General features: G+C 43.0%; 1 protein-coding gene across 1 annotated transcript in view; it reads left to right on the top strand.

Moving 5' to 3' along the window:
• The window catches only part of LOC149158733 (ABC transporter C family member 14-like), a 414,770-nt gene that overhangs the window by 285,566 nt on the left and 101,373 nt on the right, over nucleotides 1-27,831 (top strand). The window contains exons 11-13 of the mRNA XM_089434081.1: nucleotides 26,174-26,470; nucleotides 26,675-26,930; nucleotides 27,129-27,562. Coding sequence (XP_089290207.1) covers nucleotides 26,174-26,470; nucleotides 26,675-26,930; nucleotides 27,129-27,562 — 987 coding nt within the window. The remainder of the gene's footprint in view (nucleotides 1-26,173; nucleotides 26,471-26,674; nucleotides 26,931-27,128; nucleotides 27,563-27,831) is intronic.

The raw sequence follows: 27,831 nt of genomic DNA, 5'->3' as shown, positions 1-27,831 counted from the left end.
AAATTCGCTCCCTGCCTTTTCGGGAGCGTTTTGCCTTTTTTTGCATTTTTTTTTTGTAGTAATGTTCGAAATGCAATTTTTTTTGAAAGAAACAAATAGTTTTTGAGTGGGGCAACTTAATGATCAAGTCTAGGCCCTAGTAAAAGTGACATTTTCTTTAATTTTCATTTTCATCCTTTTACTTAAATTTTTAACATTACCATGAAATGACTCAGGATGTTTGAGAGTGGTTTCGTCCTCATTGGATTTCATATGGAGAAAGTAGAATTTTAGATTTCATTCAAAATCCAGCAGACTTATCAATTTTTCAGGATTTCAGGATTGGGGGATTGCAATGTTTCCATTGAATTTTTTCATGTATTAGGGTATGGAACTCATATTTAATCAAGAGTACCAATCCCTCTATGTACCTTGATGTTAGTGACATTGGTTGTCGAACTCCTCTATCATGACCCTTCTAAAAATGTACGCATCACTCAAACAAAATCTTGACTTGACATGCTATGCTTTTTCTATCTTATGTTAATGCTTAGAGGGTGATATTAATGACAAAGATCCCTGTTGACCTCTACTGGTCAACTACCCATGCAGTACCCCCCCTTTTTCTTTGCAAGAAAGGGGCAGCACCTGATCAACATGTCCGTACCAGCCTACAGTCATCAGCAGCTTGATCATTTCAATTGTAAACCCAGTCTGCATATATGAATTGTAAATAATCTAAGCAGATCAGAGTCATGTATGTAAAATTGCCTAGGTGGACCTAACTTTCTATGATAATCTATGTCCCGGAAGGTTTTTTGTCTCACCGATCCATGGATCGGCAGAGTTTTCCTTCAAACCTGACCCCAAAGCCGGGATGGATTTTGTCATTAGAACTTTAGGAGAATCCTAGTGTGTTAGTCTGCTAGATTATAGTTGTGTCGCAGAACTGGGTGATTTATGAGGGTCTGTATTAAGTGAGTTTGTCCTCTTGAGATGTAAATTGTAAAAAGTCATCATGAAATGTGTCTTGAGGGTTGAAAATGTTTTAAATCCCCTCGTGAGTCCTAAGTCCTAGGTCCTAGGTGATGTTCCCAAAGGCCTAGTTCGATGATCCATTGAAAAAATGAAATAAAATAATAAAATAAATAAAAATCAAGAAATTTAAAAAATAAAATAAATAAATAAAAAAATTTAAAAAAATTTAAAAATTTAAAAAATAATAATAAAAAATTAATTGAATAAATCGACGGATGAGATCAAGAGATGTCTTGATCTTCATCAACGGTCGAGATCATTTTTACATGGATCAATCGAACTAGCCGTTGGAGCATTTCCTTTAAATAGGGTGCTAGGAGTCATTTTCAGATCATTCGATCTGTGAGTCAAAGACTGAAGAAGCTCTCTTGTAAATTTGTTTCTGGTTAATAAAGAAGACTTTGGGGTCCATATCTTGCTGGTGCTACTCTCTTGAAATGCTGTGAGATTGTTTTAATTTTCTGCATATGTTATTTTCAGCTGTTAGTAATAGCTTTTGTAGAGTATTGTGGGTACAGGTATCTTGCTCACTTGCTAGGGTTTGGGTGCTGTTAGGGTTTCTGAAGTAATGGCAGGTATCTCCATTACTTCCTGAAATCTAGCAGCATTCTTGCCCTCTTTACTGATGGTTGTTTCTGAGCTGTGCAGAAAAACCCTTTGCTGAAGAAGATTTGGTGGGCGTTAGGGGAAGTTCTCGGCTGAACCAGCCAACTCCCACAAGCATTTTCTGCTGAGCCCAGTGGATTTGATCCTGGGTCTATCATTCGGTTTTATTTTTCTGATCTGCATGAGAGAATTTCTGAAGTTTTTTTACAGTGACAATATGAAATTTCTTTTCTTTAAAATTTTCCTGTTCTTATTGTTAAATCTGGCTGTTAAGGGGCCAAATTTGTAAATAAATCAGCTGTCTTAGGGTTTTCAAAATTCTGCTTTTCACAATTTTTTCATTTAGGGTTTTAAATTTTTGTTTTATATAGATTTTTCAATTGGTTTTTTTTGTTTTCTTTTGTGATTGCAGGCATAGGGTTTTTCTCCAGGGGCTCCATAAAAAAAAAAAAAAGAGGGTTTTGTGATCAGCGTGAGCCTGTATGCTTTCATCGCATCCCCAGAAACCGGTGTATGGCTGCCACTGAGGCATTTTGACTTGAATAGTAACACTGGGCATCAAGCCGTCTGCATAGCCTACGGATCTGGATTTAAGCGTTAAATTTATAGTTGTGGGCATCTTACGTGGGAGTAACAGTGTTTTCCAGCTGCGGCTCAGTCTTTGTCACGACTTCGACATCAGATCTATCCACACATTGTTTACCAGATTGCCGCCATCACCTGTAAACCACTTCCGCCGCAGGGATCACTGTATTCTCTAAATCGTTTTTCTATGGTTTCTGCCGGCATTAGCTTTTCATTGTTTCCGCATTCAGATTCATAGTTCAAATCGAGGTTGATAAGATAGATTGTCGTCACGTTTTGCTGGGGTCGCACGATACGTTCATACCATCGCCTCAGTCCTTTGACTCTGCCGCAGGGATCGCTGTAAGAGTTCATTTTTGCTGGGCGCATTCACGAGTTTTGGTGTAAGATTATCCGCCATAGTTACCATCAGCTCAGTGCGTCTAAAATAACCAGTGCTCAGTTGAAAATCGAAAGCCCAGCTTAAATCGATTTTTGTTTTTCCTCCTGCCGCCATCAAAAGAGAAACGCGTGCATCAGTTAGGCGAGATAACCCTGCAAAATCGATTTTAAATTCTTCGTGGCCGCCGACAGGTAAAACCGATTCATGTTTCTTCTGCCCTCCTCCGTCTAGCTGTGCTCTCGATTTTCTGCGTTTCATTCTCTGACGGGGTCGTGATCTTCATTTTAACGCAGAGGGTAAGGGTAAGTATTAAGTCAAAAGGCGGCATTCTCATTATCGTTTCGTTTTTTTTGTTAAATCGTATTTCCTTTTTCTAGTCTTTGATGTATATGTATATAGGAAAGCGTTAGCGTAAAATGCAATTTAGATTTTAGTTAAATTTTTTTTTTAGGTTTTAATTTATTTAAAAGGTTTTGCATAGTTTTGGTTTTAAAGAGATTTTGATTTTTTTTTATTTAGGATTTAGATCTGAATTAGATTTTAATTTTTGTTTTTGGTTTTAAAATGTAAAAAATATAAAAAATATAAAAATTAGTAAAAAGATTTTTATTTAAAAAAATTTAGGCTTAGGTTTATATTTTTTGTATAGTTAGTGTTTTTAGATTTTAGTTTAAATAGATTTTAAGTTTTAAGTTTTATATTTTTTAGGATTTTTAAATTTTCATTTTTATAAAATATAACAAAAAAAAAATAAAAATATATATATATATATATATTTTCGTTTTTTGTTTTTTTTAAAAAAAAAAAAAAAATTGAAAAAAATATAAAAAAAATTTTGGAAAAATTTCTTTGTCAGATCCAGTTATTTTTGGAAATTGTCTTATATTTCATGCTGAGATCTAAATTTTCAAGCCGAGATGCGAAATTGATATCTAGTTAATGGTTTATGATTCGTGGTGGTTTAAAGCATTCATCTTTTGAAAATTCTCAATAGCTGGATATCGTTTTTTGTCATTCTAAGAGCATTGTGATTTCGCTGATGATAGATGATTGCTGTTCATGGTCCATATTTTTATATCATTTAACAAGTAATCGTTTTAACCACAATCTCTTAAGGCACTGGTCTGCTAAGTTAATCAAATCTGGTGTTTTTCATATCGTGTCTCGTGTCTCCCAACCAACTGGTCGACAGTTGGTCTCATCATCTCACAGGGACTACCCCCCTTAGCCGCGGGAGACAGGCTTAAACGGAGGGATCGGGGATCAGAGTGACAGCCCCCGGTCTGAGCGTTGTCGTGCCAATCCGCGCGACAACATTTTTTGGCGCCGTTGCCGGGGAAATTGTTTTCTCGGCGTTTCAACGACTTTTCATTCACCTTTCTCATCTCTCAGTTTGAGCTGGCAGATTCAATATTTTGGCATCTTTTCATCACGTATCAGTAGCATCTTTGCGGTTTGTTTCTTGTTTGGGTGGCGACTCCATTTTTTTATTTTTTCCCAGACAAGAAGCCTGCCGCATATCTTTTTGTTGATTGCTTTCTGGATCTTAGAATCAGATTTATTGTTCAAGTGGCGACTCCACTTCTTTCATCTTTCGATTTTCTTGAGCATAGATCTAGTTCTATCATCCATCTCATCCCTTATTATTCATCATGGATTATTCATGTAAACCATGTCGTTTTACTCACCGTCTCCATGATTTTCCGGAGGAGGCCCTTCGTGAATTACCTATTTTTTCAGATGGTGATCCAATCGCTGCTAAAAGGCATATTGACTTGTTTATTCGCATCATGATCATATATTGCAGAGCCCCTCAGTTTAATCATGACGATATCAAAATGCGTCTATTTGTCCTTTCTTTAGAAGATGATGCTTTGAATTGGTTTAACAGTTTTCCTAAGGAATCTTTCACTTCTTTGGTTGATATTATCAATGCTTTTGAAGACAGATATGGTTATCCAAACAGCTTGCCTTCTTCCTCTAAAATTGTGCAACAGAATGAAAATAATTTGATAAGAGGTCCAGCTGAAAGATCCCAGGACGATTCTTCATGTCAAAATGTGTCATCCACCGAAAATACTGCAGATCAAGTTCATGATAGTGAAAAATCAGGGACAAATGACGATGAAAGGGAAGAACAAAAGCAAATTATACGAGATCTAATGATGCTAGTGAGAAATATGGAAATCAACCAAACTAATTATGTCAATGATGTGAAAACTTTATGCACTCACCTGGAGAAACGTATTAGGGAGATTGAGGTCACGCAAAATCATCATGCTAAAGAAATTGAGGCCATAAAAACTAAGTATGAAACAGAAATTGGAGACATGCGAAGTAAGATCTCAGGATTAGAGGAAAATATGGTGACTATGAAAGCTGATCATGATAGAGAAAATAATTCTATGCAAAACAAGTTATTAACTATGGATGAGGAAATGACTATCATGACGTTCAATCATAATAATCAGTTGGCTGACATGCAAGCGAATCATAAAGAAGAAATAAATTTCATGCAGCATTGCTTGATGGACGTAAAGGAAGAGAATGTTAAAGTAATAAAAGATATGCAAGAACACCATGCCAGACAAATCAGTGCTACAAAGGTTGAACACTCTAGTCAGATGGATGCCATTAAAATACAAGTTCAAAGGTTTCAGCAACTGGCAGAGGATAAGAGAAACCAGCAAACATCAACAGATCAGGAGTCTTCTAATTTGCCGCAACAAGATTCATCTTATTATTGGGAGGTTGTTGATTCGATTGAAAGATGGTTGATTGAGGGTGATCCAGACAAACTTAAGAATGATAAAGATCAGATGCAAGATGAAGAAAGACATAGCACGCATATCTTACATACTTCATCTGATAGCTTTGAAACAGAAAGTACCAGATCATCAGTGATTCAACCAGCCAGAAAGAAAAAGCGCAAGAGAAAGAAAATGAGAAGAAGATTTGACGCATCAGACGGCCGCAAGCAGCTTGATTTTCGGATAGGAAAGAGTCCTACCATATGCAAAATGGGACATGGCACATCCGACAAGCAGCCGACTGATTTGCCTGAAAGCAGGCAAATGCTCAGTATGCACTATATTGAACACATCTGATGCCGTAGGGCATCCTTTGTATCGTATTTCTAACCCTACTCCTTGTTTTTTCTGCATTTTCGTTTCTGCTTTAGATAGTTAATAAATGAAGAGCTTGTATCTTTATTGTGCTTAATGTATATGATGATTTTGGATGGACGCTACTTATTTTTGTGTTGTGTGGATGCAGATTCTGGATTCTCACATTCCTGCAAGCAGCAACGTGTCCCCAAGTAGAGCCAGATGTTGACCTCTACTGGTCAACTACCCATGCAGTACCCCCCGTTTTTCTTTGCAAGAAAGGGGCAGCACCTGATCAACATGTCCGTACCAGCCTACAGTCATCAGCAGCTTGATCATTTCAATTGTAAACCCAGTCTGCATATATGAATTGTAAATAATCTAAGCAGATCAGAGTCATGTATGTAAAATTGCCTAGGTGGACCTAACTTTCTATGATAATCTATGTCCCGGAAGGTTTTTTGTCTCACCGATCCATGGATCGGCAGAGTTTTCCTTCAAACCTGACCCCAAAGCCAGGATGGATTTTGTCATTAGAACTTTAGGAGAATCCTAGTGTGTTAGTCTGCTAGATTATAGTTGTGTCGCAGAACTGGGTGATTTATGAGGGTCTGTATTAAGTGAGTTTGTCCTCTTGAGATGTAAATTGTAAAAAGTCATCATGAAATGTGTCTTGAGGGTTGAAAATGTTTTAAATTCCCTCGTGAGTCCTAAGTCCTAGGTCTTAGGTGATGTTCCCAAAGGCTTAGTTCGATGATCCATTGAAAAAATGAAATAAAATAATAAAATAAATAAAAATCAAGAAATTTAAAAAATAAAATAAAAAAATAAAAAAATTTAAAAAAATTTAAAAAATAATAATAAAAAATTAATTGAATAAATCGACGGATGAGATCAAGAGATGTCTTGATCTTCATCAACGGTCGAGATCATTTTTACATGGATCAATCGAACTAGCCATTGGAGCATTTCCTTTAAATAGGGTGCTAGGAGTCATTTTCAGATCATTCGATCTGTGAGTCAAAGACTGAAGAAGCTCTCTTGTAAATTTGTTTCTGGTTAATAAAGAAGACTTTGGGGTCCAAAAAAAAAAAATATATTTTCGTTTTTTGTTTTTTAAAAAAAAAAAAAAAAAAAAGAAAAAAAAAAAAAAAAAATTGAAAAAAATATAAAAAAAAATTTGGAAAAATTTCTTTGTCAGATCCAGTTATTTTCGGAAATTGTCTTATCCTAAGTTGCAGGAAACGCAGGGGTAGGGTCCGTTTCCGTACGGAAACGAAACGGAAACGCGTTTCCGCGTACCGTACGGCCTGGAAACGCGTTTCCGGCCGTACGGGCACGTTTCCCGAAATGGAAACGTGCCCGTACGGCCGGAAACGCGTTTCCAGGCCGTACGGGCCCCGTTTCCTCCAAAAAATCACTTGTTTTTTAATTTTTATTTTTTTTTCTAATTAGTTTGTAAATTTTTTTAGGGTTTCTAAGCTGTTCTAGAAACCATTTAATCTTAATCTTAATGTTAAAATGTTTAAGTAAATGTATCATTAATGCTTTATGATTGCACATATATATATTAATAATTTTTAAATGTTTTTAATATATATATATATATATATTATTATATATATTCGCGTTTCCCCGTTTCCAAAATTTGGGGAGGTCGCGTTTCGTTTCGCTTCCGCGTTTCGTTTCGCTTCCCCGTTTCCCCGTTTCGTGCAACTTAGGTCTTATCTTTCATGCTGAGATCTAAATTTTCAAGCCGAGATGCGAAATTGATATTTGGTTAATGGTTTATGATTCGTGGTGGTTTAAAGCATTCATCTTTTGAAAATTCTCAATAGCTGGATATCGTTTTTTGTCATTCTAAGAGCATTGTGATTTCGTTGATGATAGATGATTGCTGTTCATGGTCCATATTTTTATATCATTTAACAAGTAATCGTTTTAACCACAATCTCTTAAGGCACTGGTCTGCTAAGTTAATCAAATCTGGTGTTTTTCATATCGTGTCTCGTGTCTCCCAACCAACTAGTCGACAGTTGGTCTCATCATCTCACAGGGACTACCCCCCTTAGCCGCGGGAGACAGGCTTAAACGGAGGGATCGGGGATCAGAGTGACAGCCCCCAGTCTGAGCGTTGTCGTGCCAATCCGCGCGACAACAATCCCTATACAGATACAAAGGTAATGACAAAGATACCTCTGGATATTAATGCTTGGAGGGTGATATTAATGACAAAGATCCTGATTTTGCAACAAGACTAAAAAATTAGACATTTCTCGTGGTGGCAAGAGGCCCAAGCATAAGAAATAGATAATAGATTTACTTCTCTTTTCTAGTTTCTAGTAGCTTTTATAACTATTGACTCTTTCATATTTATTATGATATTTTTTTAAACAATATATGACAATTTAAGTTTGAAGTTGGCAATTATAACTCATTAGTAATGAATTATGAATATGATGCTTCATGAAAGTTGAAAGTTGTTTCACTTCATTTCATTTTATAACATTTCATTTCATGTTAGATATTATTTGTTGTAATGGTTACACTTAGCTTACAAGTACAACTTTGGTGATCAATGATGATAAATGTTATATATTGAATTTTGAAAGCTTGAAACTTTAAGATTGATGAATCATGAGACTCAATATGTTGTATGTTACTATGTTACTAACTTGCGGACGTGGTTGATGAAGATTATAACTTCTAGATGATTGTTGTTATATGGTTCAATCTATGCTTTTTTATGTTTTTTATGTCTAATTCATCATTCTACATGTTTTTGTTGACATATATGTATCAAAAATTAAAAAATATAAAAAATATATATATTTTTAAAAAATCGCTCCGGGATTCGCTCCCAAACCGGGAGCTTCTGAAAATGGTCGCTCCCGCTCCCGCTTCCGCTCCCGCTCCCAAGTAACATTGATTATGGGTTTGTTAAGTGGGACCAGAATCTAACCTGAGTAACTTTAAAACTCAATACAGCCTTTGCAGAAGGATGATTTTTAGTTCAATGTTCCTGACTTCATAATGAGATGGCATATAACTCTAGAGTTTTAAATAAACAATCAAGTTGGAAATTCCTAACAGCCATGGCTCCTTATACTATGTATATAACAACAATTTAGGCCGATAGTTCAATGTTCCTACCTTCACTATGAGATGGCATACAACTCTAGAGTTTTAAACAAACCAACAAACAATCAAGTTGGAAATTCATACCTAATAAACAAGGCTCCTTATTCTATGTATATTAGAGAAATTTAGGTTAATACTTAGTTCAATGTTCCTACCTTCACAATGAGATGGCATACAACTCTAAAGGTTTAAACAAACAATGAAGTTGGAAATTCATACTTAATAGGCATTGCTCCTTATCCTATGTATATGACAACAATATAAGTCACATATAAACTTTTTATCCATGTAACTTAATTTTCACAAAACATTGGCAACATTGGAACCATATCTCTTTCCTTAGAGGGCTTATCCCAACATGGAAAAGGTGGACATGTGATGCAGATGAACATGCCCCATCAGATCTATATCATGTTTCGTGAAGGGTGTTAGCACCAATGAAGCATGACCTTTATAAGACCCTTCAAGATTCACGGGTTTCGACGAGTCATATGTAGAAATGAGTTGCTCTCATAGAACCCCATGCATAAGGCTGTTACCCACGCTGACTCAAATAAGGCTCACGTTGACTTGTTGACTCACATACGACTCGTATCCAACTTGTACAAACCTGTCCCTGGGAGCAAATTTCGATTTTTATTTTTTATTTATTTTTTGTATTTTGTCAAGCCTTATATGGGTCATTCCCAATTCTTATATGAGTTTCCAAGTCAATGGCTAGATGAGTCTTATACAAGTATGAGTTGTGCCACATTGGTTAGCACCATCATCAACACCTTTAACTTAAGAAGATGTTATTTTGTCCATAACACCCTACATTGATTTCATCAAAGTTACCATCCTTGGTCAAATCAGAATGCAAGCCAACACTTGGCATTGTTATTACTAAAAACCGTTCAATTAGTTGTATTGAGAAAATATAGATCGAAGTAGCATTAAATGCTCCCTTCCCCCCAATGGTTTTTGTGGCTGGGAAATTCTTCGAATTGGAAACTTCCTAGAGGTGGACATGTAACTTTATGAAACATCTCTTCAACCTCATTTTTTGAAAACTCATGTTGTGTATATAATGTATTTCTGAACCTAGCTTAGATTTTATACCATTTCTAGCCTCAAAATATAATATTCATAATGGAAATTTACAATGATAAACAAGCAAACATAGCAAAAACGCACACAACAATTTACAGCACATTAAACAACCAGAAATCTCCATCACTGCATTGAGTTGAGCCATTCTATTGATATAATTGTTAGGTACAAAAGTAAAATTAGAAAGCATGCACCTGGGCTTACCCAAGGCAAGCTAACAATATCCAGGTTATGAAATCAGTTGCTCTAACATGTTGAAGTTTCTAAGTTTACCAGTTAGAAACCCTCCATGCACTTTATCTGATTTATTCCTACCTACTTGTTCCATCACTTAACAAGTTATTTATAATGTAAATATTGAAAATAAACACTAGTGCATGCTCAACATATTACAGATCAACAACTGAAGGAAACAGAAACAATCACACCAAATGACATTATTATTTTTGGACCAATGTCCCCCTGAAAAACCCAATGTGGGGAAACGGTGTAGCTATTTGAGGGTTTTCTTATTAAGCAATTTCAGAGTACAATCTGGGTGCCAAATCCGGCTTACCCAACAGAGAATTTCCTTGGCAGAAGTACCTCTCTGTCTGAGACAAATGTCCTAGCTGAAACCCTGGGTAAACCTTCTGGCAGTGCCTTAACTCCAATCTGCCCCAGAAACCCCAGCGTCTGCCTTTCTGGACTGCGTAACGTCTCTCTGCCTAACACTGGCCCTACGTCACCCTGAATGGGCCTGCGTCAGCGTCAGGAGGCCCTGTGTTAGCCTTCTGGCCCTCTCTGTCAGCAACGCTGGCCTCTCTGAAGCACTGCGCAGCTCCCGGTTGCCTATGCATGGCCCTGCATGAGCCCTGGCTGCTACTGCGTCACTGTCTCTAGGTTCCCCCACAAGCAGTTTTGGGGCTAAAAGCCCTAGTTTTGGGACAATTTTGTAATAAAGTATAAAGTCTCCACATTTTGTGGTCGTGGAGCGCGAAGGTGTCAAGAGTCATAAAGGGTTGTCTGCCCTTATTTTGTAAAGTGTCAAGTCGGCTATAAAGATCTACCCAAAGTAAGCTCTAGGCAATTAGAATCAATTAAGCTTGGGGAAGTTTTGGTAAAAAAGTCTAAGTTTTTCCAGGTCTTAGCGTAGGTAGAGGCTCTACATCTGAGTGTACAGAGGCCTAGGGTGGAAGTCTGCAGCTGAGTGCACAACTCCTGTAGCTATGTGTACAGGGCGGATAGAGTTTGTATTAAACTGGAAGATATCAATAAAGAGAAGTATTCTGCAATTACTGTGTATTTAGTCTCTATTAATGCATCTGATTATATTGTGATCTGGTTTTATTTTACAGTGTTTATTTGATGCACAAATGTATGTGATTACATCCGTTGATTGAACGCAAGAAAGAATATCAGTTTACGTGACGCTAACTGTAATTGATTGGTAAGATAAGTAAAACACTTGAGATAACTTGGGAACCTATATAATACATTGTCATAGCAACGTGAAAGTACCTGACTTGTTGGTTAGGGTTGCGTGAAAGTCAATCGTACACCTTCACGGAGATACTGAAGGGCAGGATATAGGGTAGATCGATAAAGCCCTAAGTCTTAGCGACCTGCACGAAGGTAAGAGCAGGGGGTATAAAACGACATCAAAACCATCTCAGGGTGCGGAAACTTGGTTCCAGCATCCCCCTATACTGCTTCAGGTGAGACTTTGGTCTACGCTCTGCGAGCTAATGCCGAAAGGGCCAATAGTGTAGGGATTTGTTTGGCTGACTAACGCTGAACCTGTGTCAGGGCCCATGAAGCCATCAAATGGTTCCGTTGCCGAGACCAAAATCTGCATGAGAGATGTGTGATGTCATATCATTGGAATCCAACTAAGAAAGTGATTGAACACTGGCTGGATAGGAAGATCCACGAATTCGCGGCACAGGAGAACACAAATCCGCTGCTGAAAAAGGAACAGTGGCTAGACAGGTACCTGTATATAGAAATCCACGAGATCTTTTTTTGTTCCTTTCTAGTTGAGTTATATGAGTGGATCGTGAAGCTAGTGAATAGCCAAGGAAGGTGGAGGCTTGACGGTCCTATCGTCTAGACCTCGGAGTTAGTACAGAGATTAAAAGCCTCTGAGGATAAGATCGCCTGTGTTGTCGATCATTGGCTCGACCGTATCATAGGAGGGTTTGTGACAGAATTCACGGTCGATACCTCAATCAGTTACAACGAGGCAGACAACGCTTTTTCAAAGGTTCTCGAGGTAAGTACTTGAAGTCTTTAAATACTTGGATTAAGATGTTATTGTGCTTTAAACGGGTTATGTAGCTACCTTGATGTTCGGAGCTATGCGAAGTGGAAAGACTTACAGGAATGAAGGAAGAAAAGGTCCTGAATATAGCCCACTAATTTCACCTCCTTTGAGTGACAAGGAGGGAGTAGCGCAGGCTTCTTCACGAAGTGCAGTTCAGTTGATAAAACAAGGGTTCCCGTGACTACCACCTCCACCCACACCACCTCGACATTCATCACCGTACCTGCGACTTCGCCTACACCACCACCACCTCCACCACAGTTCAACATGGCAAATTCAGTGAAGTTTCCATTGTTTAAGGGCTTGGGAAATGAGGACCCAGTCCAGTTCTGGTTAGTTGTAAAAGTTGTATGGGAAGCTCAGGGCGTCACAGATGATCACATGAAGAAGGCGACGTTGGTTAGTGCTTTGTAGGATTGTGTGCTAACTTGGTACATCAAGTATTCTAACGATAACCCAAACACTGGGTTGGCAGAGATCCAGATCACGCTAAATAAAGAGTTCAGGAGGCCTAAATCGAAAGCGTAGTGGATTGTGGGGTTCAAGGAAATTGCGATGAAACCAGGTGAGACACCTTGGGAGTTGGATTAGAGATTGAAGTGTAAAATCTACGAAGCTAATATGAACTTAACAAATGGACAGCACCGCGAGTGCTTTGTGGCTTTGCTTCTGCCTCACCTAAGGGTTGCATTGTCACAACAGAAACATCGATGCAAGCTCCGAATTTGGGGGTTCAGCAAATTCATGCGTAGCTGCAAAATCTTTGCCTCGAAATGCAAAGTCTGAAGAAAGACAGAACAGTTCGGCCAGAGGTGCGTGAAGAGATATGGTGCCTGAAATGTAAAGGTCAGGGGCATGACAAAGACCACTGCCCGGTCTTTGCGAACTATATTGCAGGAGGAGGACAGATACCTTTGAGGCCGGAAGCCCAAGCAAGGCCGAGCGTGGGGCCTGTGTTGTGGTGCACTATATGTCAGGTAGCAGGGAAACATACGACTGATAATTGTCATTTGTTGTAGAAGTTTGTACAAACACCGCAACAACTGTTTTGCAACTTCTGTAGGTTGGTAGGGCATGATGAGCGCAATTGCCAAAGTTATGAATTGATGATGGATAGAACACTCGCCTATAGAGTTCAGGCAGAAACGCAACCTCTTGACCAGGGCACTAGGATGGCACGGACAGGCTTTCATGGGCGTAGACGAGGCGGAGGTGGAGGAGGACCTGGCAGAGGTCGGGGACAACTTATCTTTTACAACTATGGAGGACCAAGACACTATGCTCGCGAATGCACTAACCCAACACATCTGTTGTATAAATATTGTACTTAGTTTGATCATGAGACTGAGGATTGTCCTACACTGATAGCAAGGATACGCGACAAAGGGGCGCTACCACCGCAGCCGATTTAGAACTTGCAGATGATGAGGGCTGAGCCTTGTGAAGAGGATCCGAATGTGAATATCGTGCTCCGAAGTGGAATTGCAATAGGCAATAATAAGGGGAAACAATCTAAAGACAATGCATGGGTTCGCAAAGCTCCAGAGAAGGAGGCTGAATTTGATTTGGAGCGTTTAAAAGAAACGTTCATGGAAACAAAAAAGAGCTTCGTTGAGGCCTCTACCTCAGGGAGCCGCGATAAACCTGTTCAGGAAATGGACCCTTCTATGCTTACGACCTTTCTAGAGACTTGCATGAAACTGCTGCGCGATAGCAAGGCTGTGAAGGGGTTATAGGAACTTATAAATAGATGCGCCAGAAACACTTCGGGTGAACGGTGCGTGGTACAGAAGATCGGTAAGCATAAGGCAAGAATAGGACGAGAAATGAGACTCACTGCGCAGATAGGAGAATACAAAATGGATCAGGTTATTTTGAATCTGGGGTCAGACATGAACGTTTTTCCGAAGCAGACTTGGAAGCGGATGGGAAGACCCGTGATAAAGTGGTCTCTGGTTCAGTTAAGGATGGCCAATTAGCAGAAGATCCTTCCCATGGGACGGTTGCAGGGAGTAACTGTAGATATTGAAGGGGCAAGCGCATTGGCTGATTTTGAAGTAATAGAAATTGTGGATGACAACAACCCCTACCCTGTGCTCCTTAGCGTTGATTGGGCTACTAACATGAACGGGGTAATCAACCTAAAGAAGCGAAAGATGATATTTGAAAAGAAGTCGCTTCGCGTAATAGTAACGCTAGATCTTGCAGAAGGATCGCGCTATACTGAACCAATCTGTGATTACGAAAGCGATCACGATTTGGACTGCATAGCAGCGCGAGACCAAGATTGGGTGAATCCGACAGTGGATGGACAAATTACATGGGATCGCGAGAGTTCTTGCAACTCAGACTAATGAAGAATTAGAGCATTGGCAGAATCATCTACATGAAGTAACCATGCTGAGCTGTAACATGATGATCCGGTCGCTGCGCTGTGTGTTGTTGGAGGTAAGAAATCTGCCCACTTATGATGGCTTGAATGATGTGGATGTGTTTTTGGATGCATTTGAGAGGGAAGTACCAGAGAAGCAGCGCTTCCAAGCTTTGGACTGGGCCCTGTGCGCTACGCTCGCAAGATGGTGGGGTACACACAAGGGTAGTTTTGATGATTGGCGTGAGTGTAGGAGGATGATGAGAACACGCTTTGGGAAGCCGAAGGTACGAGTTACAGACAAGTATGATGGGAAGGACGATCCACGCGCTCACTTAGCCAAATGGGCTAAGGCCTATGAAACGAAGCCCCAACTTGAATGGGTGCACTTGTTCTGCCACACCCTGGATGTCACCCGATGAATCGGTACTTGGATACAAAGCTCCACCATGGCACAAGAGAATGGGATATTCTACGTGAAGGATTCATAATGACGTTCAACTTTGAAGATGGGTTTGACTGTATTGACGAAGCGCTATAAGAGGTTAAAGCAGCGATCTTTAGGATACCGCAGGATCCTTTGGATCTGATTCAACCCGATTGGACTACTCAGCTGAGCCACGCGTTGGAATGCTATAATGTGACTACTGTAGAGGAAGATGAGGACCTATGAAATATTAATATCCCTGAAACCGAGGGTCACTACGAGGTCGAGGGATTGCTAATCGAGAATCCTGATATAACCGTGCTGTTGAAGACTAAATAGATAAATATTGGTACAGAGGCGGAGCCCAAATTCGCGAAGATTGGAGATTACTGGGATGACACGACGGTAGATAAGGTCGCCGAATTGCTTCGCGAATACCAGGATTTGTTCCCTACCAAGATTATGGAGTTAAAGGGGATAACAGGAGACCTGGGCATTATGAAGATCACATTAAAACTCGACGCGAAGTCGGTTAAGAAAAGACTTTACCGTCTCAATATGAAGAATAAGGAGAAGGTCCACTTAGAGTTAGATAAAATGCTTGCGGCAGGCATTATTGAGCCTGTAGAAGAATTTGATTGGGTGAGCCCAATGGTGGTACAGGAAAAGAAGCAGAAGGATGAAATAAGGATATGCGTAGATCTTCGGAAGCTAAATGATGCTTGCGTGCATGACCCTTTCCTGACTCCGTTCACTGATGAGGTATTGGATAATCTAGGTGGCTAGGAAGCGTACCCCTTCACTGATGGGTTCTCTGGGTACCATCAGATCAAAATCACGCCTGAAGATAGAAGCAATATGACCTTTGCGACTGAATGGGGATGTTTTCAGTACACTGTAATGCCTTTCGGATTAAAGAATGCGCCTGCGATTTTTTCGCGTGTAGTCATTGCTGCATTCAAAGACTTCATTCATAAGTTTTTGGTGTATTTTGATGACTGGACTGTGTTTGGGTTGGTAAAATGCCAGGTGGCTAGTTTGCGCTTAATGCTAGATACTTGTCAAAGGTACCAAATTGCGCTCAATCTAAAGAAATGTCTATTTTGTGCCCCTTTTGGGACTTTGCTGGGTCATGTGGTATGCAGATAGGGATTGATGGTAGATCCCACGAAGATCGCAGTGATAATTAATTTGGAGGCACCGAGGAATGTGAAACAGCTACGCGCAACCTTGGGACATACTGGGTACTACAAGAATTTTATCAAGGGTTATGCCCAGATCATCGCGCCTATGGAGAAGTTGTTGAAAATGGATGTCACATTTTGTTGGAATGAGGACTATCAGAAAAGCTTGGATGTGCTGAAAGGAAAAATGGTCACCGCGCTGATTTTAGTCTTCCCGGATTGGAAGGAGTTTCACGTACATGTAGATGTGTCATGTATAGCATTGGGGGCAGTATTGACATAGCCTGACGGAGGAGAATTGGACCATCCTATCGCGTTCGCAAGCAGGGGATTATCCAAGGCTGAGAAGAACTATTCCACCACTGAGCGCGAAGGATTAGCCATGGTATACGCGCTCTAGAAGTTTAGACACTATTTTCTGGGTGGACATTTTAAGATGTATACAGATCATTCTGTGTTGAAATACTTGGTCAATGAGCCTATGTTGGGGGGGAGAATCTGTAGGTGGTTGTTATTGTTCTAGGAGCATGATTTTGAAGTTATTGTGAAGCCTGGACGATTGAACGCGAGACCAGACCATCTGTCGCGCATCAAAACAGGGGAAGAGCCCACTAATTTGGAGGGAATGCCTGACGCACAGCTCTTTGCAGTGCGAGTCGCGGATGGTCACTTTGAAGACATCATACACTTCCTAACGACAGAAACTACCTCGGAAGGCTACACCACCCAGCAGAAAAAGGAGTTAGCGGTGCGCGCGAAAAACTTTTCTGTCATTGTCGGACATTTGCACAAAATGGGGTCTGGTGAAGTATTATGATGATATGTACTGGAGTTTGAAAGAAACAGTATCCTCACGGGCGCTCGTGGGGCTTTGCGGGAATGCATTAGGCAGGAAGGGCGACCGCACAAAGATTCTACGCACAAGGTTGTGGTGGCCAACCCTCCATTAGGATTCAAAAGCCTACTGTAGGGCATGTGATGTGTGTCAAAGGACTGGCAGGTCATCGCGGAGAGATGAGCTGCCTCTAAACCCGCAGATGATGTTACAACCTTTCGAGAAATGGATAATAAATTTTGTGGGACCCATTCAACCTCAGGGAAAGAAGACGGGTGCGCGGTACATTATCACCACGACTGAGTGTTTGACTCGATGGGCGGAGGCACAGCCTGTGAAGGACTACACAAGCATGACCACTATGAATTTTCTTTTTGAATATGTATTGACGCGATTTGGGTGTCGAAAGATTTTGTTGAGTGATTGCGATACACTGTTCCTGAATGAAATGATTAGCGCGTTGACGGAGGAATTTCAGGTATATCACCAGAAAAGCACGCCTTATCACACACAGGCTAATGGGACAGTGGAATCATTCAATAAGGTACTAGAGAATGCATTGACCAAGGTTTGCAACGCTCAGCGAAGTGATTGGGACCTGCGCATACTCGTAGTACTATGGGCCTATCGAAAGATGTGCAAAAAGTTGACTGCACAGACACCCTTTAGGCTTGTATATGGTGTTGAAGCAGTGATGCGCATGGAATACATTGTGCCGAGTCTTCGCATAGTGGCACTCACGAGTATGACGGATAGCAGAGCCCTAGAAGAGAGGCTCGCATAGCTTGCTGAGCTTGAGGAAGAAAGGTTTCTAGCTGGATTTCACCAATAGGTCCAAAAGCAGCGCGAAGAAGCATGGCATGATTGGCACATTAAATTGTGTAATATCCCTTTCCAGGAATATCCCTCGAACACAAGTAAACTCCAACAAGGAAAACACACAAGTGGTATAGTAGCCGGGAAGCTCACAGAGATACAAATAACAGTAGTAATAACGCATACACGGAATATAGCAGATACTCAAGAAATGCAGAGAGAAATGCTAAGCCATTTTATTATGCTAAGTAATGGACAGAGTACAAAAGGTGATAAAAAAGATAGCACCTCGACTTGCACAAGGCAAGTGAAGAAATACACTCAGAATTGAAGAAAAGGGCCTCTCTCTGAACTGCATCCAAGCTGTCGGAGAATTGTTGTGCTGCTACTACTGCTAGAATCAAGTGTGGATTTGGGGCTATTCCCCTCCACAGAAAATGCTGAAACTCTGGAATCGGCCTCTACTCAATAAACTGAGAAAAACCCAGAAAGCTTTTCTGAAATAGTTGACCCTCGAAAATCACCCCCTTGAGGATCTACGTTGTCCCTCAAGGCTCTGCGCTGCCACTGAAGTAAACCCTCCAAGGCTTTGCCCGAAACTCTGCTAAAAACCTCCAATATGCAAGGGTTGATCCCTTGCTCAATCTCCCATCTCAAATCCTCCACATAAACCCAATCCGAAACTCCTACCAGAAGGAATTGCGTCGTCCTCTCTCAAGACTGCACAGTCATCACAATGCCCAGTTCCTCCTCAACTCCAAAATCGATCCTCCTGCAAAAGACTGATGAAACTACCTTGCCCGAGCGGGCACTCGAAGTCCCCCGGGGCTAAGGGTGAGATTTCCGAACGGAGACACTCGATGCACTAAACAGTGCTGCAGACAGGCTAAACGGCCAGCGTGCTCTAAGTTGAACTGACTAGCTCAAATGCACATAATCGAATGCCAAAATGAGGAGGCTCCTCTCTCCTTTATAGCGTTGGCCTCTCTCAAAACCCTAAAGCCACCTCCTCCAATGTAGCCATCTCTTGCCACGTGCTCCTCTCCATCTGCGCAGTCCCTCGAAGTGTCCACATGGGCCCCCTTCTCTACGTGGTTCTATGGGCCCCTTGGCTCCCCTTTAAGTTACAACGTTGTGCTACTAGGGAGTGACTTTATTCTAAAAGTGAGTTATGTCCCCCTTTCCTCACTTTTTTTATAAATAACTATAGAAGGCAAAATTGAGCAAAATTGAATATTCCAATTAGCCATGGCTAATTAGGAATATTACAGTCTCCCCCGGCAAAATGTTGCTTGTCCTCAAGCAACTAAAGTGATGGATGCTGCAAAATTTTCTCGCTCTCCCAAGTGGCATCCTCATCCGGTGAATTTTTCCACCTCACCAAAAATTCCCGGACCTTCCTGCTCTGCAGCTGCCTCTCCTTGGTATCAATAATAGCCTCTGCCTGCAACACCAAATGCCCCTCATCATCCATGGGTGGTAGCTCATATTTCATTGTCACCTCCTGCCCCAATGCCTTCTTCAGGCATGATACATGAAAAACGTTATCAATCTTGTTGCCTTGGGTCTGCTTCAACTCATATGCAACCTGTCCAATCCTGCGTATCACTCTATATGGCCCATAAAACCGGGGCTTGAGCTTCTCAGCTCCCTTCTGCTTCAGTGACGACTGTCGGTATGGTTGTAACCATAGGTAGATCAAGTCCCCTACCTCAAACTGTCTCTCCACCCGGCCCCTGTCACCATATAGCGTCTGCTGGTTCTGTGTTGTAGCCATATTGTCCTTGAGAGCTCGGAGAATATCCTGACTCTCTTGGATCCAAATCTTGGCTCTCGGAGCCTTGCTATCACCAAACATCACGTCAATAAAAGATAAAGGATGATATCCATACAAAGCATAGAATGGTGACATACCAATGGACATGTGATGTGTAGTGTTGTAGCATTACTCCCCCAGATGCAGCCACTTCAGCCATGCTCACTGATGCCCACTGACATAGTTACGCAAGTAGCCCTCCAGCCACTTGTTAACTATCTCTGTCTGCTCGTCCATCTGTGGGTGATAACTGGTACTTGGTGTCAACTCTGTCCCCACCAACCAAAAAAGCTCCTGCCAAAACCCGCCCATGAAATGGCTGTCCCTGTCACTGGTGATGGTCTTAGGAAGACCATGTAGCCTCAAAACCTCTCTGAAGAGCAGCTCGGCCACCTGCGCTATTGTGTAGTCTGCGGATATGGCGAAAAAATGTGCGTACTTTGTCAGTTGATCAACGACGACAAAGATACAATCCTTGCCTTGTACCATGGGCAACCCTGTGATGAAGTCCATCGAAATACACTCCCATTTCCCCTCCGAAATGGGAAGGGGCTGCAATAATCCTGCGGGATGGCTCATCTCCCCCTTGTTTCTCTGGCAAACATCGCACTCCTGGATATGCTGGAGTACGTCCTCCTTGAGGCCCTTCCATGAGAACCTCTCTCTAATGGCCCTGTAGGTTTTGGTAAACCCCTGATGGTCGACCAATGGTGAATTATGTGATGCCTGAAGTATCTTCTTCTTGAGCTAAGATCCCTCAGTCAAAAAGATCCGGTCCCTGTAGTAGATGATCTCATCGACCACCCTGTACCTGTCATCCGCCACTTGCCCATCCAGAACCTCACATGCAAATCTGTCCTTGGAGTACTCTACTAAGAGTCGAGCCCTCTAGTCTGTGTCCAAGCTCATAAGAGACAACGTGGTTGGTCTACGTGAAAGGGCATATGCTACCACGTTGTTCTTACCCTTGACATATTCAATGTCAAAGTCATACACTTGGATCTTACTGATCCACTTCTACTACCTCTCCTGTAGCTGTTTCTGCTCCAAAAAGAACCTGAGGCTGTGGTGATCAGTCCTCACCCTGAACCTGTTACCCACTAAATACTACTGGAGCTTGGCCAATGCATGCATAATGGCCAACATCTTCTTGTCGTATATAGAATACAACCTCTCGTGCGGAAGGAGCTTCTGGCTCTCAAAGGTTGTAGGGTGACCTCCCTGCATCAACACTGCACCGATCCCCTTTCCCGGCGCATCACACTCCAAAACAAATGGTTGCGAGAAATCTGGTAATGTAAGCATTGGGCAACTGCTCATAACCTCCTTGAGCCTGTCAAAGGCTCGCTGTGCTGTATCCGACCAACTGAATGCCCCTTTCCTCATCAGATTTGTGAGGGGTGCAGCAACATGTGAGAAACTCTTGACGAACTTCTGGTAGTAAGTACAAATGCCAATGAATCCCCGAAGTTCCGTCACATTCCTTGGCTCCGGCCAATCTCTGATGGCCTTGATCTTCTCCTCGTGGACTCTCACTCCGTCCACCCCTATGATGTGTCCCAAGTACAGCATCTCCGTCAACCCAAACTCACACTTGGAGAGCTTGGCATAGAATTGCTGCTCCTCCAAGATGCGCAAACTAACTCAATGTGCTGGAGATGCTCGTCCCAAGTCCTACTGTAAATGAGGATATCATCAAAGAACACCAACACAAACTTCCTTAAGTGACTGTGGAAGATGTGAATCATGCAAGACTGGAATGTAGTTGGGGCATTGGTTAGCCCAAAGGGCATCACTAAAAACTCAAAGTGCCCATAGTGACACCTAAAGGCGGTCTTGGGAATGTCATGCTCCCTCACGCGAATCTGATGGTACCGAGATCTCAAATCAATCTTTGAGAAGAACCGTGCTCCTCTCAACTCATCCATCAACTCATCGATCTTGGGTATGGGGTACCTATTTTTCAGTGTCTTCTTGTTCAGGGCCCTGTAGTCAATGCACATCCTCAATGTGTCGTCCTTCTTCTTCACCAACACCATGGAAGAAGCAAAAGGACTCGTGCTCGGCCGAATGTGCCCAAGAGCCAGCAACTCTTGAATAGGCCGCTCAATCTCATCCCGATAGGCCTTGGAATGCCGATAGGGGGTAGTAATCACTGCCTGTATGCCCTGCTCAAGCTCAATGGTGTGCTCAAACCCCCGGTCCGGTGGCTGTCCCGGCGGAATCTCCCCAAACACTGTGGCATATTGGTCGAGGATGGACTATATCTCTGGATGTACCGTCTGCCCTGTAGTCCCTGCCTCTGATGCACGCAACTCCACTGCCCACTCTACGTCTCCCTTCCAGAAGACTGCCTCCATCCGATGAGCCAAAACAGTCTGAGGCGGATATGTGTGCTATCCCTGTATCTTTTCATGCCTCCCTGTCTTCTCATCATCCCACTCCATCTCTAAGGTCTTCAATTTGTCGCGACCTTTCCTAGAGTGATAAGCCATTGAACACCCAGTATCATGTTGGTGTCCGGAATATCGACCACGAAAAAGTGGTCAGTCAATGTGTAGGTGCCCATCGTCACTGATAACTCTGGGACATAACGAGCACACACCATGGTCTGATCTTCTGGGACCAAAACTGAAAATCCATCGAAGTTCTCTGTCTGTATACCTCTCCGCTCAACCATCTGTGCATTGATGAAGTTGTGGGTTGCCCCATTGTCAACCAAAACTGATACTTGCTGGCCACGTACTGTCCCCCGTACGCGTAGCGTCAAATACTTGGGAACTCCTCGCAATGCTGCAAGGGCCCCTCCGGTAGGTGCAAAAGTTGCACCACCTGCTGCTAGCAGTGGAGGTGGCGAAGGACCCTGCACGACATGACTATCTCTTGCCTCCACATCATCTTCCTCATCCTCTTCCCCGCTGCTCTCGAAGAAGACCTCAATAAAATGTGCTTTGCCAGCAGCACATCTATGTCCCAGTGCCCACGGCTCCTGACAGGTAAAGCACAATCGCTTCTTCTTCAACTCCCTCCTGGCATCATCGTCAATCTGTGCTCGTCATGGATTCCCCTTTGGAGGCAGAATCCTCACATCCTTCCCCTTAGGTTGGAAAGTCTGTCTCTGGGGGTAAGGTGTCCAGGTCCTGGGTAAGACATCCTGTAAGTCCCGGGTCCTGCTAATAGCATACTGGAGTGTGGCTGGTCTAGTGGATCGGACTAAACCCCGAAGTGGCTCTGCTAACCCCTCAACATTCATGTAGATCCTCCGTGCTGCGGAGAGATCTGGCACCATCACTGAAACCCTCAAGAAATCTACAATGTAGGTCTCTGGGCTCCCGGTCTGTTTGAGCCTCGTCAGCTCAACAAAGTGTTGCTCTGGATCCCTCTGGTCAAACCTCTCTATCAATCTCTTGGTGAACTCGGCATATGTCATCATGGTGAAGTGTCCGAGTGTAACCATCCCATGGAACCACCAATCCTGGGCCTCACCATCCAAATGTAATGTCGCCACCTTGATGGCCTCTGTCTCCAACATCTGGTTAAGCTGAAAATAGATGTCCAAGTTCTCCACCCAAGACTTTGCCAAACTGTTTGATGAACCATCAAACGTAGGCAAGTGGAATCTACTAGCTGCGCGGTGGGTGTCACCATCATGATAATGTCTGTATCCTCTATGATGGTCGCGGGGTCTACTATTTCGCTGGAGCTGAACAAAGTCTTTGAATGAGAGAGCATCCCTAAACTCCTGCCCATAGGCCTGGTACTCTGCAAAATAATCGCCCATATGACTGGGCTCTGCCTCCTGCTGGGTTCTGGTCCCCGTGTCTGCTCCTAAGAAAGTGGGCATGGTAGAGCGTGTAGGGGCATGTGAGGCCATCTGCGGAGTAGTATCACACTAAGTGGCACCCTGCTCTGGAAAATGGTGGGATGTACCCGATCCCTCACCAACCTGGAAAACCCGTGGGTTCTCACGCTGTCTAGCCTCCACTGCCGTGAATCTCTGCCCCATCACCTCGATCTGCCTCAACAGATCCTGCATTGATTTGAGGAGCATGTTCGCAAATCTCTTCTCGTCTTCATTTGCCATCGGATCCTCCTGCTCTGCGTCCACCACAGGCTCCTCTTGTTCTGTGTCCACCACCCGAACACAGTCTCCCTCTCCGTAGGTGTTCTCCAAACTATGCTCAATATCTCTGTATTTCCTACCTCTGTAACAGATGTAGGGTTTCCCCCTCGGTGTCATAGGCTGTTAGCTCCACAAGCTGACCCAGATCTGTGCTCTGATACCACTGTAATATCCCTTTCTAGGAATATCCCTCGAACATAAGTAAACTCCAACCAGTAAAACACACAAGTGGTATAGTAGCCGGGAAGCTCACAGAGATAAAAATAACAGTAGTGCAATATACAATAACGCATACACGGAATATAGCAGATACTCAAGAAATGCAGAGAGAAATGCTAAGCCATTTTATTATGCTGAGTAATGGACAGAGTACAAAAAGTGATAAGAAAGATAGCACCTCGACTTGCACAAGGCAAGTGAAGAAATACACTTAGAACTGAAGAAAATGGCCTCTCTCTGAACTGCGTCCAAGCTGCCGGAGAACTGCTGTGCCATTGTTATTGCTAGAATCAAGTGTGGATTTGGGGTTGTTCCCCTTCACAGAAAATGCTGAAACTTTGGAATCGGCATCTGCTCAATAAACCCAGAAAAATCTGGAAAACTTTTATGAAATAGCTGACCCCCAAAAATCACCCCCTTGAGGATCTACGCTGTCCCTCAAGGCTTTGTGCTGCCACTGAAGTAAACCCTCCAAGACTTTGCCCAGAAGTCTGGCAAAAACCTCCAATATGCAAGGGTTGATCCCTTGCTCAATCTCCCAGCTCAAATCCTACACATAAACCCAATCTGAAACTCCTACCAGAAGGAACTGCGTCCTCCTCTCTCAAGACTGCGCAGTCATCACAATGCCCAGTTCCTCCTCAACTCCAAAATCGATCCTCCTGCAAAAGACTGATGAAACTACCTTGCCCAAGAAGGCACTCGAAGTCCCCCGGGGCTAAGGGTGAGATCTCCGAACGGAGACACTCGATGCACTAAACAGTGTTGCAGACAAGCTAAACAGCCAGCGTGCTCTAAGTCGAAGTGACTAGCACAAATGCACATAATCGAATGCCAAAATGAGGAGGCCCCTCTCTCCTTTATAGCGTTGGCCTCTCTCAAAACCCTAAAGCCACCTCCTCCAACGTAGCCATCTCTTGCCACGTGCTCCTCTCCATCTGTGCAGTCCCTCCAAGTGTCCACGTGGGGCCCTTCTCTACGTGGTTCTATGGGCCCCTTGGCTCCCCTTTAAGTTACAATGTTGTGCTACTAGGGAGTGACTTTATTCTAAAAGTGAGTTATGTCCCCATTTCCTCACCTTTTTATTTATAAATAACTATAGAAGGCAAAATTGAGCAAATTCGAATATTCCAATCAGCCATGGCTAATTAGGAATATTACAAACTGCGCACCTTTAAGGTAAATGATCTGGTTTTGTTATATGATAGCAAGTTTGATAAATTTCCAAGGAAATTCAGGATGCACTGGCTAGGGCCTATCGAACGACGTGCAAAAATTTGACTGCACAGACACCCTTTAGGCTTGTATATGGTGTTGAAGCAATGATGCGCATGGAATACATTGTGCCTAGTCTACGCATAGCGGCACTCACGGGTATGACGGATCGTGGAGCCCTGAAAGAGAGGCTCGCATAGCTTGTTGAGCTTAAGGAAGAAAGGTTTTTGGTTGGATTTCACCAACAGGTCCAAAAGTAGCGCGAAAAAGCATGGCATGATTGACACATTAAACTGCGCACCTTTAAGGTAAATGATATGGTTTTGTTATATGACAGCAAGTTTGATAAATTTCCAAGGAAATTCAGGATGCACTGGCTAGGGCCCTATGTCATTAAGGAGATTACCAATGGTGGAGCAGTTCAATTGGTTAAATTGAATGGAGATCCCTTCCCAGGAAAGGTGAATGGCAGTCAATTGAAGCCATACATCAGTGATCTGGCCAGGTGACTATATGAAGGTAGCATAGTCTTAGCACTCCAGGCAGTTGAAAGGAGGTGCAGGACTATAAACTACCTTGGTTGGGGAACTGCGCGATTGGAGGATTGTGCGGAACGAGGAGATGTCACAAGGTTTGCGACAGCGCGGAGAGAGTTGCGCTAACTGGGGAGAAATTGCGCAGGTTAGTTCGAAAGTGACCGTTAAAGTCACTATTCATGATTTGACGATGAGAATGCAGCCAAATGTAGTGGGTGACCGCATTTAAAACGAAATTTATGGGTAAGATCCTTGAAAATCTGCTGCCAATCCGGCATTAATGAATTGAATTTGGGGGGAACGTTCGGACTTGAATTCAAAATAGCCTATAAATTACATGTGGCTACCCAACAAAAAACACTTGGCATTTTGAGCATTGAGTTGGTGAGCTCTCAGACGTGCATGAACCGTGCATTTTTCGAAGAATTGCTTGATTGCCCAGCGTTTGATCGATTTCCAGAGTCCGACCGCAATTTCATCCATGACATTATCCCAGGATCAAAAGCTATGGATGCTGAAGCAGTGACAGCCGAGGGGGTTGTGTCAGAGGTTGTTATGGAGGCAGAGGGAGTTGCTCCGGAGGTTGCAGAGGTACTAGCTAAAGTCCCCAAGTCACCACGGACGCCTAGACCGAAGCCTACCCCGACCAAGGAGAGTGCGAAGGATAAGAAGGGAAAGCAGGCTACGATACCGGTGCGAGTGTCGCCTAGAAGAAACCCTCAGAAGGACAAACCCATCGCACAAAAAAAGGGAAAAACTATTAACTTGGAGTCGGAGGAGGAAGAGATTGAGGACATCCCGATGGATGATGAGGATTTGGGGGTGGAAGTGGAGAACGTTGAAGTCAAGGGTTCTGACCCTATAGCTAAGTTGCTCGAATACATCCCTCCATGCAAGGACAAGACTAAGGTGCCGAAGGACATTGACAAAAGCAAGGTCGCTTTGCACATACCTTTGCTACCGGACGAGATTGTCTTTGAAGGATCGCGCTTGGGGCGGGTTCCGCTATTGAAATTGGAAGACTGGGACTTAGGTCACACTGAGAAGTTCCCTCACTTGGCGACCGAACAGCTAATGCACTGCATTGTTCATACAACCACCGGGATGACTGCATTGGAATCGCGGAAGTGGCTCAGGGGTGTAGACAAGGCAGGTCTGCTCAACCTGCTATGGGTGCTGCACTACAATCACACACCCATTACAGTATTGGTCATCAAGCAGCTGCTATGCTTGGTGCACGATGGGTGTTTGTGGCTGGAGGAGCCGATACCCATCACCGACAGGGTGATCCATAGGATCACACGGCTGCCCTATATAAGGGAAAATCCAGCCATGATGTTTGGTGAAAAAGGTGGCGAGCAGGCCGTCGCGGAGGCCATGAAAGAGAAATTCAAGCTCGTGAAGAAGCCGCGAGGCTATGCCATCTCGAGTCTCTGCGATCCTACGGTCAAGGTGGCCACGCAGATTTTGGCAAGAAACATTATGCAGAAGTGTCGCGCAGATGAAGTTCCAGCACCTGTCGTTGCTCTAGCGGCCCAATGCGCTGAAGGGGTTCAATTTTCTTGGGCGTGCTATCTCTGTGGTGAGTTCCTTGCGAACTTCCATGAGGCACAAGAGCTTAGCAAGACCTTCCACTATGCATGGCTCTTGCTGTCCATTGTGTTGGTAGCCTGGGAGTTGCCTGAAGACAGTCAATTCCCCTTAGTCGCGCCAGACCTGCCAGAAGCAGCGAAGTACGCTTCGACATGGGCAACCAAGAATGCTCAGCGCATCAAGGATAGCAAGGTCTTTTGGATCTTGATGGAAATGAATATACGCATGGCTATCAATCGCAAGCCGCGATTGTCACCTACTGTGTTTGCCAAACTGCAGGAGTACATGGAGTTTAAGGCAGACTTTCAGTACGTATTGATCAGGGCATGGAAGGACCCTGAGCAGAAGTGGCATGACTTGCCTTACTTGGCAACCGATAGTGTGATCGTGCAGTTCTTGATCACTAGCTGGCAGAGTGGGGCGCTGCCTCATACTAAACGGTGGGATCGGGCAAGTTCGTC

This window comes from Pinus tabuliformis, chromosome 5_2, assembly GCF_031772625.1.
Source record: "Pinus tabuliformis cultivar Carrire ecotype Pingquan chromosome 5_2, CPIR1, whole genome shotgun sequence".
NCBI lineage: Eukaryota > Viridiplantae > Streptophyta > Pinopsida > Pinales > Pinaceae > Pinus > Pinus tabuliformis.
The sequence above is the reverse complement of the archived record's forward strand: the minus strand, read 5'-3'. Positions and strand labels throughout refer to the sequence as shown.